The 17,014-nt window shown below is 36.7% G+C and overlaps 1 protein-coding gene across 2 annotated transcripts in view; it reads right to left on the bottom strand.

Moving 5' to 3' along the window:
• RPS6KA3 (ribosomal protein S6 kinase A3) overlaps positions 1-17,014 on the bottom strand; it is a 96,846-nt gene that overhangs the window by 56,752 nt on the left and 23,080 nt on the right. For both annotated transcript variants that reach the window (XM_068961955.1, XM_068961956.1), the window contains one exon: positions 11,449-11,505. In XM_068961955.1, the coding sequence (XP_068818056.1) occupies positions 11,449-11,505 (57 nt within the window). The remainder of the gene's footprint in view (positions 1-11,448; positions 11,506-17,014) is intronic.

Genomic DNA, 17,014 nt, shown 5'->3' with positions numbered 1-17,014 from the left:
TCGAATTCCAGACTAAAACTCAAATTTCTCATAGTCTATGGAGCATAAAGCAAACACTAATAAATGCTGCCTTGATTCTAACCTGGGAATATACTCAGAAAATCATTCAAATACGGTTATCAATATTTGGGTTTAGACATATTTTAATCATGGTAATATGAGATGATTTCCTCTTTACTAAAAGAAGAATGAATATTCAATTTTGTAAAATGTCTTTTTATTATCTATTAATACAATAAACTTAGTTTTTCTCCTTTGACTCACTGATTTGATAACTTAGATCAACAGATATCCTAATATGCTTGCATTTCTGGGAAAATTCCATTGCTTTACTATAAATCTGTATTTGATTTGTAAATTTTAGAAGGACTTTTGCATCTGTATTCATAAATTAAATTGGCAGTTTCCTTTTCTGTGTTCTTTCATTTTCAGGGCTATGCTAACTTTACAAAACAGGCTAGAAGGTGATACAAATTTTTCATATGTTTTAGGACTATGGCAGTACATATTAGGAGAAGGCAATGGCACTCCACTCCAGTACTCTTGCCTGGAAAATCCCATGGCGGGAGGAGCCTGGTAGGCTGCAGTCCATGAGGTTGTTAAGAGTCAGACACGACTGAGCGACTTCACTTTCACTTTTCACTTTCATGCACTGGAGAAGAAAGTGGCAACCCACTCCAGTGTTCTTTCCTGGAGAATCCCAAGGATGGGGGAGCCTGGTGGGCTGCCGTCTATGGGGTCACATAGAGTCGGACAAGACTGAAGCGACTTAGCAGCAGCAGCAGCACTACATATTCTTTAATAACTTAAAGTTCTCCCTTCCTATTGGTACAGTCAGTTTTCCATTCTTTCCTAGATGAAATCATTCAGGTTTTCTTAAAAACCACATATTTCAGCAAGACTTTCATATTAGCATAGAGATATACTTCATATGAAAGTGAAAAAAGTGTCAGTCACTCATTCGTATCCAACTCTTTGTGACCCCCTGCACGGTAGCTCACCAGGCTCCTCTGTCCATGGGATTTCCCTGGCAAGAATACTGGAGTGGATTGCCATTCTCTTCTCCAGGGGATCTTCCTGACCCAGGGATGGAACCCAGGTCTCCTGCACTGAAGGCAGATTCTTTATCAAGTCATCAGGGAAGCCCATACTTAGTACACTATTATGTTTTTTAATCAAATTTAAGGAAAACTTCAAGCTTACATAATAGAATAGTATAACAAACCCTCATGAATCCAGCACTCAACCATAACAATTATCAACTCATGGCCAATTCTGCTTGTAATACTCACTTCCCCCCACTCTCATAACTAATTATTTTGAAGTAAATCCCAGACATTATAATATTTCATCTGTCAATATTTCAGTTGTTATAATGTTTTAATCTCCTTCCTATCTGTGGTTATATCCCATTTTGCTTTCCTTATGTGTGCATTTCCTTTTGTTTCTTATTTTTCCTGTTTTCTAATTCATCAATTTTGGAATTCAAATTTTTCTCTGGCTTTTTACAGGTTTACCATGTAGTTCTTTTGTCAGTTTTGTTCACTGAATTCTCAATTCCTTTGTTTGAATTCTTACTTAATAATTTTTTTCAAGTATAATTCTAATATCATTTAAGATACTACTATATGCTAAGAACCATGTTTTACATGAAATTATTTCAATTACTTCTCACCACAATGAGATAAGCACTGTTATCCACACTACAGATGAAGAACAAAAGGTTAGAGAGAAGTTAAGGAATCCAAGTTAAGCCCAAGTTCAGAAGTGGGAATGGCTGCGATGTTGCTGGTAGGAGCACAGCCAGGCTATTATATCTGGGGAAAGAGTGTGTATACGTATGGCCAGTGGCTGACGTAAGCCAGACACCAGGAGGTGCTAAACCTTTTGATAAGACCCTGAAGGAATACAGTTCAGTAGAGGGTCCACAGCAGAGTTTCTGAACACTTTTTCTATACCACATATTATGTTCATCTGGCAAAACCTGAACTCTGGTCAATTATCAACCATCTTCATGACTCTATGACAGCTGAACTCTGCTGGAGAGAAATCAACTGCTATAATAAAAACTTAACATGTTCTTAACCAATTCCATCAGATACAGGGTTTTTTTTTTTTTTTGTATGAATCAAATTTTCAGATACTAATTAGTTTAATATTTAAGGACTTCCCTTTAAGTATAGGGGAAGAATTCTGTAGCACACATCCATCAATAAAAAAATGTTATAAAATGCTAAGGTTGTAAGGTTTTAAATCAGAGATGGGAAATAAGTTTCATGACCATCAACCTGAACCAAATGATAGTGGCTTCCTAGAACATGGAGAGGGGTTGCTTCTAAGGCCCTGTCTCAATGGAAAGGGCACTATATTTCACTCACAACATGTCCCCTAAGCATGATGTAAGAGCAACAGGGCAGCACCAGAGTCACAGACTGGCATCTTGCAGTTGGCTGCGATATACCCTAGGCGGTATTGCTGGTCTCCTTATTCACTTTTTCCTGCTTAGCCTGGAGTTCTTTTCACTCAGTCATTTTTGTCTAAAATGGGTAAATTAAGAGATCCACTCAAGTACACAGGTTACAACTTTCAATACACCAGTATTTCAGGTTGAATAAATAAACCACTCACATTTCAAAAGAACTTAATCAAATGAATATTCTTTCTTTCCAATTATGGTTTGGGTCACTCAAACTCTGAAAAAATGAGTATTGTGATAAGCAGACTAGAGTAGAGGAGAAGCAAATTTGGATCAGGGGGATTATATGAGTTAGGCAAGTTATGATTTTTTTTTTGAAAGGGAGTGTGCACAAGTGTGATTTTTAAAAGCTCTTAGGGGAGGAGAGTTACTTCCCTGGTGGCTCAGATGGTAAAGCATCTGCCTGCAATGCGGGAGACCTGGGTTCGATCCCTGGGTTGGGAAGATCCCCTGGAGAAGGAAATGGCAACCCACTCCAGTACACTTGCCTGGAAAATTCCATGCATGGAGGAGTCTGGTAGGCTACAGTCCATGGTGTCGCAAAGAGTCAGACACGACTGAGTGACTTCACTTAGGGGAGGGGAGAAGGGACACTAGAAATTAAAAATAGCCCTGAAAGAGGGTGAAAAATGTAGTATAGGAAATCTTACATGCTTGGAAATTAATGCCATTTAATGCCACCATGCAGTGCTAATTATAATACTATTTAATCTCAGAAATATTTTTCTAAGTGGCATATACTTAAATCTACTAGAGCATATTTTCCCCACGCTCCAAGTGCTAAAATATACTCTCAGCCTATGAGAGTTAGAACCGCAGACAATACTCTACACAATCAGTCAGTAAGTGTCATCAGTGTATCACTCCACAAATGCTCACTGCCAAAGAGCACTCTATTGTACTTTCCTGTGTTGAGTGGGTTCTTCACTGACTATTGTCTACTCTTCTAGGGCTTCTCTTTCTGTAGTTTGTATTTAACCCATAACTTCGAAAGCTACACAAGTGTGTGCTGGACTTATGACTATGAGTGTCATTTCTAGATGTTCAAATCCAAGTTTTAAGAGAGTTTGAGGGAACCTTCGATGCTGTGAAGGCCATCAAACACATCACTGCTGCCTTAGGCATGTGTAGACATTGAAAAAACTATTACGAAGTCCCATCAGGAGATTTGAGAAGAATGGGACACTGCCTATGTACCTCTGCCTGTGTCCTTCACAGGGTGCTGCTCTTTAACTTGGCACCTAAGGTCATCTACGACCCATCTCCATTGTATCTTTTAAACCCATTTTTACCACTACTACTTTTAACAAACTTTTTCCAATTCTTAACAATCATGCATGTGACTCTGATATAAGAGCTACAAAGACTGAGTTGGTATATAGTATTTAGGACTGTAGTAATATAATACAAAGTTAATGTTATGAGCAATTCACATATGCATGGCTATTAGAAATATACAATAAAAGGAACAGAAGGACCAAAGGGCCAAATTAAGAGAAAGTCATTTCTCAATTTTGTCTGAAGCTAGGTCTACTGTCAGCCACAAAATTACTGGATACCACCCTTGTTTCTAAGAGGCATACTTTCTCCCTGGTGAGTAGTCTGAGAGAGCAGGATCAGAGTCAGTCTCTGGGAGGAAGAGGACAGGAAAATTAACACTTATTGGGCTCTTCCTTTGTGCTAGGTATTTATTTATCTCCTTTAATTCTCAAGCCTCAGAAGAACCTTTGCCTGTCACTGTAAGAACCATTAAGAGAATTATTTCCCCACTAAACAAGAAACTGCTTTGAAGATTCCTGGATGATTATGGAGACTTTAACAGCTCAGACTCCCTATTTCCTCAGCATGGATCATCAGAGCATGGAGTCCTCTGACCAGATGAGAAAAGATAGAAAATCCTGGAGTCCAGGAAGGTATCCTCGCTTGAGGAGCTATATAGTAACTTATCTTCTACTATGAAGGCAATCTCTCTCTCCCAGCCTTAGCAGAATAAAGGATAAAAATAAAGTCTCTCTAACAGGTAAGGGAGAATAATAAAATACACTGGCTAGAGCAAGTTAACTGGTGATAAATTCAACTAATTATACATAAATATGAATTAACATGCAAAGATGGCTATTAAACATGCAAAACTTCATTAAACTTCATGGGAAATAGATGGGGAAACAGTGGAAACAGTGTCAGACTTTATTTTGGGGGGCTCCAAAATCACTGCAGATGGTGACTGCAGCCATGAAATTAAAAGACACTTACTTCTTGGAAGGAAAGTTATGACCAACCTAGATAGCATATTCAAAAGCAGAGACACTACTTTGCCAACAAAGGTCTGTCTAGTCAAGGCTATGGTTTTTCCTACGGTCATGTATGGATGTGAGAGTTGGACTGTGAAGAAAGCTGAGCGCCGAACAATTGATGCTTTTGAACTGTGGTGTTGGAGAAGACTCTTGAGAGTTCCTTGGACTGCAAGGAGATCCAACTAATCCATTCTAAAGGAGATCAGTCTGGGTGTTCTTTGGAAGGACTGATGCTAAAGCTGAAACTCCAATACTTTGGTCACCTCATGCAAAGAGTTGACTCATTGGAAAAGACTCTGATGCTAGGAGGGATTGAGGGCAGGAGGAGAAGGGGACGACAGAGGATGAGATGGCTGGATGGCATCACAGACTCGATGGACGAGTTTGAGTAAACTCCGGGAGTTGGTGATGGACAGGGAGGCCTGGCGTGCTGCAATTCATGGGGTTGCAAAGAGTCAGACATGACTGAGCGACTGAACTGAACTGAAACATGTGAAAAAAGCAGAGGTACCAGAGATCAAACTGCCAACATCTGCTGGATCATCAAAAAAGCAACAGAGTTCCAGAAAAACATCTACTTCTGCTTTACTGACTATGTCAAAGCCTTTGACTGTGTGGATCACAACAAACTGCGGAAAATTCGTAAAGAAATGGAAATACCAGACCATCTTACCTGCCTCCTGAGAAATCTGTATGCAGGTCAAGAAGCAACAGTTAGAACTGGACATGGAACAACAGACTGGTTCTGAATTGAGAAAGGAGTACATCAAGGCTGTATATTGTTACCCTGCTTATTTAACTTATATGCAGAGTATATCATGAGAAATAGTGACTTATATGCAGAGTATATCATGAGAAATGGTGGGCTGGATGAAGCACAGGCTGGAATCAAGATTGCTGGGAGAAATGTCAATAACCTCAGATATGCAGATGACACCACCCTTATGGCAGAAAACGAAGAACTAAAGAGCCTCTTGATGAAAGTGAAAGAGGAGAGTGAAAAAGTTGGCTTAAAGCTCAACATTCAGAAAACTAAGATCATAGCATCCGGTCCCCTCACTTCATGGCAAATAGATGGGGAAACAATGGAAGCAGTGAGAGACTTTGTTTTTGGGGGCTCCAAAATCACTGCAGATGGTGACTGCAGCCATGAAATTAAAAGGCGCTTGCTCCTTGGAAGAAAAGCTATGACCAACCTAGATGGCTTATTAAAAAGTAGACACAGTACTTTGCTGACAAAGGTCCAACTTGTCAAAGCTATGGTTTTTCCAGTAGTCATGGATGGATGTGAGAGGTGGACTATAAAGAAAACTGAGCACCGAAGAATTGATGTTTTTGAACTGTGGTGTTGGAGAAGACTCTTGAGAGTCCCTTGGACAGCAGGAGATCCAACCAGTCCATCCTAAAGAAAATCAGTCCTGAATATTCATTGGAAGGACTGATGCTAAAGCTCAAACTTCAATACTTTGGTCACCTGATGTGAAGAACTGACTCACTGGAAAAGACCCTGATGCTGGGAAAGACTGAAGGCAGGAGGGGAAGGGGATGACAGACGATGAGATGGTTGGATGGCATCACTGACTCGATGGATGTGAGTTTGAGCAAGCTCCGGGAGTTGGTGATGGATAGGGAAGCCCCGCGTGCTGCTGTCCATGGAGGTCACAAAGAATCAGACACAACTGAGTGACTGAACTGAACATGCAAACATTCCTGGGGCAAAGAGATGGAGGAAGGTAATACCTACCTGTTTATTCTGGTACGGATCAATTAAATTAGATAAATTTTCTAACATTTTATTAGACACATGAAAGAAATAATTGTACTTCAAATACATATAGACAAGAAAGGGTTGAGCCTTCAGAAAGCCAGAAGAAAGGAAAACAGCAATAAATTCTAGGAGATGGAAAAAAGGTGGATTAAGATATGGGAAGGAGGCAGACTGTAGTGCAAAGAACAGAAGGAAGAACAGAAGAGATGAGGTGTGAAGTTAAAAAAAAAAAATTCAGCCAGAATGAAACAACTCTCCCAACAAACAGAAATCAGGGGACATATTTAAGAGAAATCATAGGGGCAGTTCCATGTCAAGAAGGTCTGAGTGAAGGTTAAAGGGTCAAATAATGATGCAAGGCTTATATAACCAAAAAGTAGCAGTACCTAGTGTTTCCAATACCCTTTCAGCTCTATTCATTGTTCCCTCTGGTATTTATATGATAGCTAATAACCTTATACTATTTTCTTCTAACTCACCAGTTCAGTCATTACCTTTAGACATCCTATAATAGATGATAACTCATAACACAAGCTTTGGTTAAATCAATATTCAGTCTTTATAAATATTATGACTATGTAAACTCTGTTCACTACTTGAAGGAATATACTATAGTTACATTTCTCGTACACTTTTTTTTTTTAAGTTTATAGTTGTTTTGCTTTAGAACTTGCTTTCTTTTCTTTGTACCTATCTCAAATTCTTCTCTTTGTGTCTCAGGTGAATTTTCAATACTCAGACCTATTGGATAATTCATAACTTCTAATATCTTCTCCCCTGAAGACAGCCCTGCTGGAATCATCTGTCTGCTTCAATTTGGACTGGGGACTGTCTAAGTGGACTGAATGAATTAATCTTCTGAGGCATCCTTTATTCATCATAATGGGAAGGAACTTTCTTCATTGTGCTTTTGCAAATGTTGGGTCTTTTGTTGCCTGAATCTCTTTCCTTTAGTTAACAGTCTTCTACTGTTGGCAGAGCCCATTTTCTAGGAACTTCCAAAGAACAGGTACATGTCTGAAAATATCTTCCTTGAAAATCACTTTCACTAAGCATTTCAAAGGCATTGCTCCTTGATTTTCAACTTTCAATGCTGAAATGTCTGATACTGTTCTTGTACCCACTCCTTTATATATGGTATAAAAAAAAAATCTCTAAAAGCTTATCTTAGTCTGTTTGGGCCACTCTAACAGAATACCATACAGTGGGTGGCTTATAATAAACAACAGAAATTTATTTCTGACAGTACTATACACCAGAAAGTCCAAGCCCAAGTTGCCAGCAGATATGGTGTCTGCTAAGGACCTGTTTCCTGATTCACAGATAGCCATCTTCTTGCTGTGTCTTCTCGTTACACAGCAGAAGGGGTGAGGGAGTTCTCTAGAGTGTATTTTATAAGGGTCCTAATACCATTCATGAGGGCTCTGCCCTTGTGACCTAACCACCTCCCAAAGGCCCCACCTCTAAATATCATCACATTGGCTTCAACATATGAATTTTGAGGAGACACATTTAGCCCACAGCAAAACTTCTCTTTATCCCTGGATCTTCTCTTTATCCCTGGTGTTTCGATATTTTATAAGGACACTTCTTTAGAGTAGGGTGGTCTTTCTGGCTTGCTTTATTTATTATTGCTATTAACAGGCTTTCAGTAAGCCGTTTTAATCCAGAGACTCATGGTCCTCATGCTGAGGGAAAAAAACTTTTTCTGGTATTTTAGTATTCTACCTAATCTAAGAGCATGATTATCACTATAACATTAAGAAAGACAAAGTGATACCAATTAAAATGTGTCACACCTTCAATCATAACATTCTGATTTCAAAGATATTAAGATATAGGGGAAAATATGTATCTCATGCTACTTCTTTCCTAATTTCTTCCCCTCCATTTCCCCACTGTCTCTTTCTGGAATTCCTATTAGGTAAATGTTAGACTGCTTCTCTTTCATTTTCTCTCCTATTTTCTCTTTGTCTTGTTCTATTTTTTGAAGTTTCCTCAATTTTAGCTTCTAAATATTCTACTGAAATATAAAATATTATCATCACATTTTTAATTTCTAAGAGTTTCTTTTTCTAACTAAAAAAATAGCATTCTACTTCTGATTTAGAAAATCAATTTCACCTCTTAGCATTCAAAGGATATTAATTTTTCTTTTTCCTGCATTGTCTCTTTCCCTTAAGATCTTATTCTTTCATGTTGGAAGTCCTTCTCAAGTATCTGGTGATATTTAGCTTTTAACTCATATTTAAGAGTGAGGCACTAAGAAGTGGACCAAATATTCTGGAGCTTGTCAACTGGTAGGCTTTCTTGTAGGTTATCTGGCCAAGCAGCCAGCCTTTACAATGAAGATCTCCCAAATGGCAGTTACCTGAAGGTCTTTTATCAGGGATCATTGTTTCTTCAGGAAAGATGACTCCACTCTCCTGTATGGAGGATATGGTCCTGGCTGGTGAAATGGGTAGGGGTAGGGGATCACAGTACCATTGAGGAGTAGCCTTTCACTTGATCTCCCTGTTTCCAGCCCAGTGTCTCACCCCACTTACTACTATGCCTGGGCTTCCCCATGTCTGGAGCCTCTCTGGTTAATTTTTCTCTATGAAATACTTTCTGTCTCTTCCAAGGGTAGGAGAGGGGACAGAGTGAAGACTTTTTATGTCGACATTCAACCAATCACTATTTTCAGCCTGGGCCATACCTCCACTTTCCATAGCACTAGATGACCTCATTCTTGAGCTCTTCTGGGGCTCTGGGGCCCTGAACAAGGTCTCCTTCCTGCTGATATACCCCTTACCAGCATGTAGGTGCTACAATTCCATCTTTTTATGATTCTTTTATCTGCTTTTCACATTTATATATTGTGGTTCAAATAACTGAAATCTTCTAATTTCAAAGACCACTTTTCTGTTTTTTATTCTCCTTGTTGTTTAGGGTGATAATATCTCAGAGAAGAGGACAAAAACAGCTTTATTTTGCCATTTTAAAACTACAAGTTTCCCTTATGTGTTTTTTGTGTCTCTAACAAGTTAGCAGAGTTCCTGGGACCAAACAGACCTTCATTAAATACTTCATTAATGAATGACTAGATGTAGTCAGAGTACAGACTCAGCTGCTCTAACAAAAAGACCCCCAAATGCAAAGGCTCAAACAAGAGAAGTGCCAGTTTTCTCTCACAGAGCATTCCACAGGTACAAGGCTAGGTTAGAGTGAAGAAGTGTCGCTAGGTCCTTAGGTCATTAAGGATCCAAGTTTCTTCTTTCTTGTTATTCTATATCCATTCTATAGTTTTGTTGTGGCCAAAATTAGCTAATTATCACACTCTGCATTCCAGCCCATAGAAGGGGGAGTTCAAAAGGGAGCCAATCAGCCTACAAGAAAGTCCACCAGTCAATGAGTCCCATACATAGTTACTATCTCACAGTTTCTAGGGGCCAGGAATCCAGACCAACAAACATGTGAGCTTGGAAGCAGACCCTTCTCCAGTCAAGGTTCAAATGAGACTTTAGCCCTAGCAAACTCCCTGACTGTAGTCCATGAGAGACTCTGAACAAAAGGACCCAGTTAAGCCATGCCCATATTCCTGGCCCACAGGAACTGTGAGTTAATGAATGTATGTTGGCTTAAGCTACTAAGTTTAGGGTAATTTGTTACATATAAAATAACTACTACAACATCTCAACTTTCACTATTTAACAGTAACTGGCAAAAACATGTAATTGTACATTAAAGGCAAATACAATTTAAAAGTATAAGGCTAAGAAATATTTGACAGTCTTCTGGATTTAATATCATTAAAGAAATATTAGGCTTTCATCTTATACCCGATTCCTGTAATGGGGAAAGATCTCAACAACTTAACCCACATTGCTGGTAGTTTCTTAGTCCTGCACTTTTTCAACCTATCTATCTCTAGAATGCAATCTTCTTTCAGATGTAAATGTCACTAATGCCGGGAGTACTCAGAGGGAAAGCATGAGCCATGTATGTAGAATATCACAATGGAAAATGATTTGATTTTATACTACAGAGAATAAAAAACTTTAAGGTTTTCCTTCTAAAGGAATTGTGCAAGAAAAACAAGGTGGCTGAGGGCAGAAAAATCAATATTAATACTTAATTGTTTATATATTTGCTTACATGCTAATAAAGATATACTATAGACCAATGAAGTAAAATGACCCAAATAATCTGGGAGGTGCAGAAATCTAGACCAAATCTGAAGGCAGCCTCAGGCACTAGGCTCTACATGTTAGCCAAGACTTAATTCATGCATTCCTTTAATTAACAAGCACTGATGGAACATCTACTGGGTACTGGATGGCGGATATATGGATGTAAAACAAGGAATAATAATAAATAATGTAAAACAATAATAATAATTGTCTTATATACAGAACAAAAGGATGATAATAACTAAGCTGCTAGAATAGTTATCTTGTAAGAGGAGACTATTTATTTATTTGTTTCTTTAATATTTAAAGAATGCCTATTATGTGCCAGGCATTGGTCTAGGTGCTGGGATTCAGGACTGAATTAAAAAAGCAGGATGAGGAAACGGTGAACAATCATTTTCAACATTAAACATCTCTAAAAAGCATGACCATTTATTTATTTCACCAATAAATCTATGGTTAGGTTCTTTTTTTAAAAGCAAGCTTTAAGTTACTAATGAAAAACTTTCAACAATATAAAGTCTGTCTTTATAATCTGTCTTAAAATCAGGCTCGTCAAACAGTTTTTAAAAAATATCACTGGCATATTCAAGAATGTATTTTGGTAAAGTTAATGTGAAAGCATCAATAAGTTTCCAACACTGTAAAATCATTACTTTGCCCAGTTTAAAAATAAGAATGTTTAAATTTTATGGTATCTGATTTATCTATATCCCTATGATACAATATTTTACTTACAGTTTGTGGATTAATCTCTTCCTCTCCCATAGGTTCATCCATAATTTGCTGTCCATTCTGTGAAAAGCATAGCAAGTAAAAAGTTACCAAAACAGATTTCACATCAGTTCAAGTCAAACGAAGGCAGACAAAACAAAATCATATAGGAATATTTTCACTCCAAAAGGGTTCTAATGAAATAAAGAACCATCATTTAAGTATGCAGTTGCTAATTTGCAACAGGTTGTGCTTCAAAAGTTAATGTATAAATTGATGTTTAAAATTATAAAAATATTTTTCCATGGAACCGATGTAATAACTGATGGTTACCTTTCCAGGTAATCCCTGGCAAGCCCTTGAGTTTATTTTAACAGTTAAATGCATTACAATGGTCTTATTTAAACCTCACCAAACATTGTTTACAATACTTTCTATGGCAAAACACATTCTAAATTCCAATTCCACTGATAAACAATCAGGGCAAATGATTAATTATCAGGGGGAAAATTAAGTTAAATCTCTACATCAATAGAGATTCCAGATGGATTAAACATTTAAGTGTCAAAAAGTAAAATTATACAAGCATTAGAAGAAAACACAGGTGAGTACTACTTATGAGGTAAGAAGGATAGAAATCATAAAGGAAAAAAAATGACATCTGAATCCAGAAAAGTATAAAATGTCTCTGTCAGACATAAAAAAGATAAAAGACAAATTGATTACGAAAAAAATAAAAGCAACATATGACAAAGGGTTGGTATCCTCAAGACATAAAAAACTTCATTTTACAAACCTGTAAGAAAAAACACTGAACTTCAACAGATATGAACAATAAGGGAAAAAACATTTCAGCCTTAGTGCTAATCAAAGAAACGTATTTAACTGAAAGATACTTTTGCCTTTCAAATTGGTAATCATTTACAGAAAAAAATAACACCCAATGCTAATACAGGTATGGGGATAAGAACACTCTGGATATACTGCTGAGGCAAGTGTAAATCAGCACAACCTTTCAAGAAGGCAATCTAAGCCTGTATTTAAAAAACAAAAAAGACACATAAAACTTTGAAATGTCTCATCATTTCGACTTTTTTAAAAAATGGACACGTGTGCAAAGATGTACATATAAGAATGCTCACCATAACTTTTTCCAAAAAGAACTCCAAATTGGAAACCTAAATTCCTAACAATAGAGAACTAGTTAAATATATTATGGTACATCCATATAATGGAATACTATGCAGTCACTACAAATGATGATAAAGATGTAAATTTATTGACATGGAAAGACACTCACATGTAATAAGTGAAAAAGCAGTTTACAAAACAGTATGGATTGTAATGATCCCATTGTAAATAAATATATACATGTTTTAATGTATATATTTGTATGGGAAAAACTCTGGAAGGATATACACCAAAATGTTAACAGTGACTATCTCTGAGTGGTAGAATTTTAGACAATTTAAATTGTCTTGCTTATTTGGATTTTCTAATGTGTCTACAATGAATATGTATTATTTGCATAATTAAAAACAAAAGCAAAAGTCAGGTATACGTAATGTCTTCTCTAACTTCCTCACTGGAAAAAGGAGTAATGTCCCTGGCCACTTGTTAATTCAACAAAGTACAAGGATCTAAGCTAACCATCTTTAGAGAATCATCAACTAGGAAATAAAAGGTAGCCATCCACTACCCCATATCCCACAAGAGACATCTGCTCTGAATTTGAACTGCTCTCTGTACACTCCCTATCTCTATTTATTCATCCATCCATTCATCCACCCATTTCATTTCATTCATGCTATGTTCTAGGCATCAAATTGGAGATGAAAACTTAATGAAACATACCCTCATCCTAAAGATCCATCCTACAGTATCTCATAGGTGTACTGACCCATAAAAAGGGCAACTTCCATTTTCAAACACTCATAGAGTATGTTCCACCGTTAGGAAATGCCCACACAAGATTACAAAGCACAGAAATGGTGCCAAAATACAGAAAAGGAGGAAGCAGGTATAAAATCTTTATTTTCCGAAGACACTTTCAGAGGCTGTGTATTGTCCACTCCTATGGTAAGGACTCAAGTAACACCAGCATACATCTTTCTCTTATAAGCCACAACCATTTATTCAACTGAACACTGATCATTTTTATCCAAATATCCCAGAAAAACCTTTAAGAAGCTCTTAAGAACACTGGTTTTGGAGTCAGACACCTAGATTCAAAGTCCTGCTCTTACACTGATTATGAAGCCTTGGACAAGTTATTTAAACTATCTAAGCTCTTTCTTCACATGGAAAGTGAAGATTAAAAAGTCTTATCTTCAGAGAGCAATTATATAAGACCTGTCAGTAAACAATCACAGTTAGCTATTTTAATTATTGTCAAAATTCAATCACTCCCTCTGCAGCCCACCAATTTGCTACTTCTCCTGCATTCATTTTTTGTCTCAGTGAATGGTATCACCATTAATCTAGGAGTCCAAAGTAGATTTTCTCACTAATTGTACATAGTGCTCTCCTCCTATTAACACAGATCTACTCAATGGCTCCCCATTATTTGGCTTTTAGAACCCTTGGTTTAACTTGAGCTACAGTTGTATTTTCCATGGGAATATACTTTGAGAATCATCTGTTCCTTGTGATTTTCAATGCAAAGTAAGAATCACAGCTTGTAACTTACTTTTTGGTATAGGAGAAACAGCACTAAAATCTGAATTGGTAGACCAGGGGTAGAGTCCTAGATCTGCCACTTAAAAAGCTTTACGATTTGGGGCAATTCAGAGAGTCTCCTGATCCATTACTTTATATCTGGTCAAAATGGAGGTACCTGCCCTGTCTACTCAAAGGGTTGTTGTTAAGCTCAAAACTGAGATAACTCTTAAGAAAATACATTATAAACTGTAAGAAGCTGTACCAACACAAATTACTATTATTAAGGTAAGGTAGGTTCAAGAGGATAAAATAATACTGCATAAAGTCATTTTGATCTTAGTTTTCTGTTCCAAATACACAAACATACTCATATCATATGCTTAAATTCTTTCTATCCCCTTCTCACCTATGAACACTATCAGGACAAGAAAGTACTATACCTCACTGGGCAGCTTACTATACTATTTCAGGAAAAGCACTGACTGCTAGATAATGCTCTTCTTCATATAGTAACTTTCCTCAAATGCAAATTCTTTTTAAGAGGATTACTAATACACGATGACTAACTTGTCTGTACTCTATCTACAAAGTCATGGAAGTAAATCTACAGCTGTGACCATAAACTCAAAGAACACCTCAAGTCTGTTCTTTTCTAGATAATTCAAGTTCCTTCAAACACTCCATTTAGAATATGAGACCACTTTGTTTTCTGAGCATGCAACCAATTCATCTTAACTGGTAGTATAGAGAACTGTGTGCAATTAACACTGTAACCTTGATATAACCAATGCAGAGTAAAGGACATATCACCTCCCTTGTTCTACATAATACACATATTAATGCAGTTCACAAATGCATTATTTTTGGAATGTCCACAACACATTGCTGAGTCATACTATTTCTTTGTTTTGTTGGTTAAATTCTTGTTTTCTTCACTTACACTGCAACTAAGCCCTCTATCCTCTATCTTGTACTTGTTACCTAGTCTTAGAGCCTTAAATTTTTTTATTCATCTTTTTCCAGTTCTGATTCATTGCTACAACCTCTATAGATTAGATTCCCACTCTGTCAATCAGCTTCTTCACTATTTTTAGCTTTATGTAATCCACAAATTGTACAATGCATTCTCTTTTCTGAATTTCCCACCGGGTTAATTAATACAATATACTAACAAAGCGATCTAAGAAAAACATTAAGTAAAATATAATCTAAAGGTATTTTATGTTCTACATTTTTTTCAAACTACTACTGTTTCAGCCTTTTTTTATATAATTATTTTTAATTGGAGAATAAAAACATCTACTTCCTTTCTGAGTTTACGAAAGATTTAGAACTTTGAACAATTTAATTTTTAAAGCAGGAAAATATAAAAGCTAATTTTATCCTACATACCAGTGTAGCGTTACCAAAATCAACCCCAAAAGGCAACTTTACTTCAATAAACCTTTTGTATCACTTCAGAAAAATAAGGATTTGAATGCTAACTATTTAGAAATGAGGATAATTACCTCTGTGGCTAAGAATTTTCCCTTCTGAAAAAGGACTCTTGACTTCACTAGAGATTAGGTTACATGGACCACTAATGTGACTCACTATTGTAATACTTATAGTTTCAAAAGTTCAAGAAATAACAACAATTAAACAAGAAAATTTATTTCCCTAATTTTAAGAAACAAATAGAAAAAACATGTGCTCTGAATCTGGCTAGTAGCAGGTTTAAACCCAAGTCCTGTCACTTACTGCTGTAGTTAACTAGCTAAGTTACTTAACATTTTGAGCCTCAGTTTTTTCATTTGTAAGATGCATATAATATCTACTTCACAGGGCTGTTGTAATTAAAAGGACTCACCAAGGGACAGTAGATGCCCAGTAAATGCTACTTCCTGTCCCCTCTTTGCCTTCACGTGACTGTGTAATATTTCTATTTCTACAGTTAGCTTCCAAAAGTCATAATGCAGTGAAGTACAGGAGAATATTGAGATACCTGTTTCATCACTTATTACAGCCAATTTCCTGCCAAGCAGGGTGAAAGAGATCATTCATATGTGTGATATATTTTTATACAATGTGGCTAAAGAATGAATACAAGTGAAAAAGAATCATTTAAATGCGAGGCAAACGTATTTATCCTCTCTCATCCCACCATAATGCCTTCCAGCCAAAAAATCACAGAGCTTGGCAGACTGTACATATGCAAATATTATGTGAAATACTGGAAAAGGTTAGGAAATGCTAATCATGCTTTACTCTGGTAGTCTGAATGTGTAAAAGTCAAAAATTAGAATAACATACAATATGGGTCTCACCAGAACAAATCAGACAAAGGAGACTGTTAGCCTCAGTTTCAGCAGGTACTGTTTTCAACACAACTTCTAATGTTGTGGTATAAAATTATCACATAATTTTCCTGCTCTTAAGAGGATAAGCAATTCAAATCAGTAATTCTGAACCAAGGTTTCAGGACTTCTAGAATATTGCAAAGTATTTTAAGGAAAATTTTTAAAATGTTAAAATCAAGAATATTTTTCTAATTAATTTTTTTTTAATTTTAAGCAACCCTATTAAACAGGTTGTTTTGCTGTAATGGTGTGTTACTACCATGCACATTTCTAGGCTGCTTGGTAGTTTGCTATCACTAAATATAAAATAAGTTTTTAAAAATACACTGAGTCTAGCAGAAGACCATCTTGCACAAATACACTAGGACTACAAAAATGATTTGTGACTCATAAATGCTACCTTGAACTTAGCAGGACATATCATCTCGTGACATCCTACCACCTAGAAATGAAACATACATATGAACATTGGGAGAAAAGAATTCCTCATAGAGAACAGCCTAAAACAACAGGAAGGGAGGAGGGAAAGAACGGGGCCAGAGCCTTAGTGTACTAATCTGGAGACTCAGGTTGTAGATATAAACAAGAAC

This window comes from Capricornis sumatraensis, chromosome X (genome assembly GCF_032405125.1).
Source record: "Capricornis sumatraensis isolate serow.1 chromosome X, serow.2, whole genome shotgun sequence".
Lineage (NCBI taxonomy): Eukaryota > Metazoa > Chordata > Mammalia > Artiodactyla > Bovidae > Capricornis > Capricornis sumatraensis.
The sequence above is the reverse complement of the archived record's forward strand: the minus strand, read 5'-3'. Positions and strand labels throughout refer to the sequence as shown.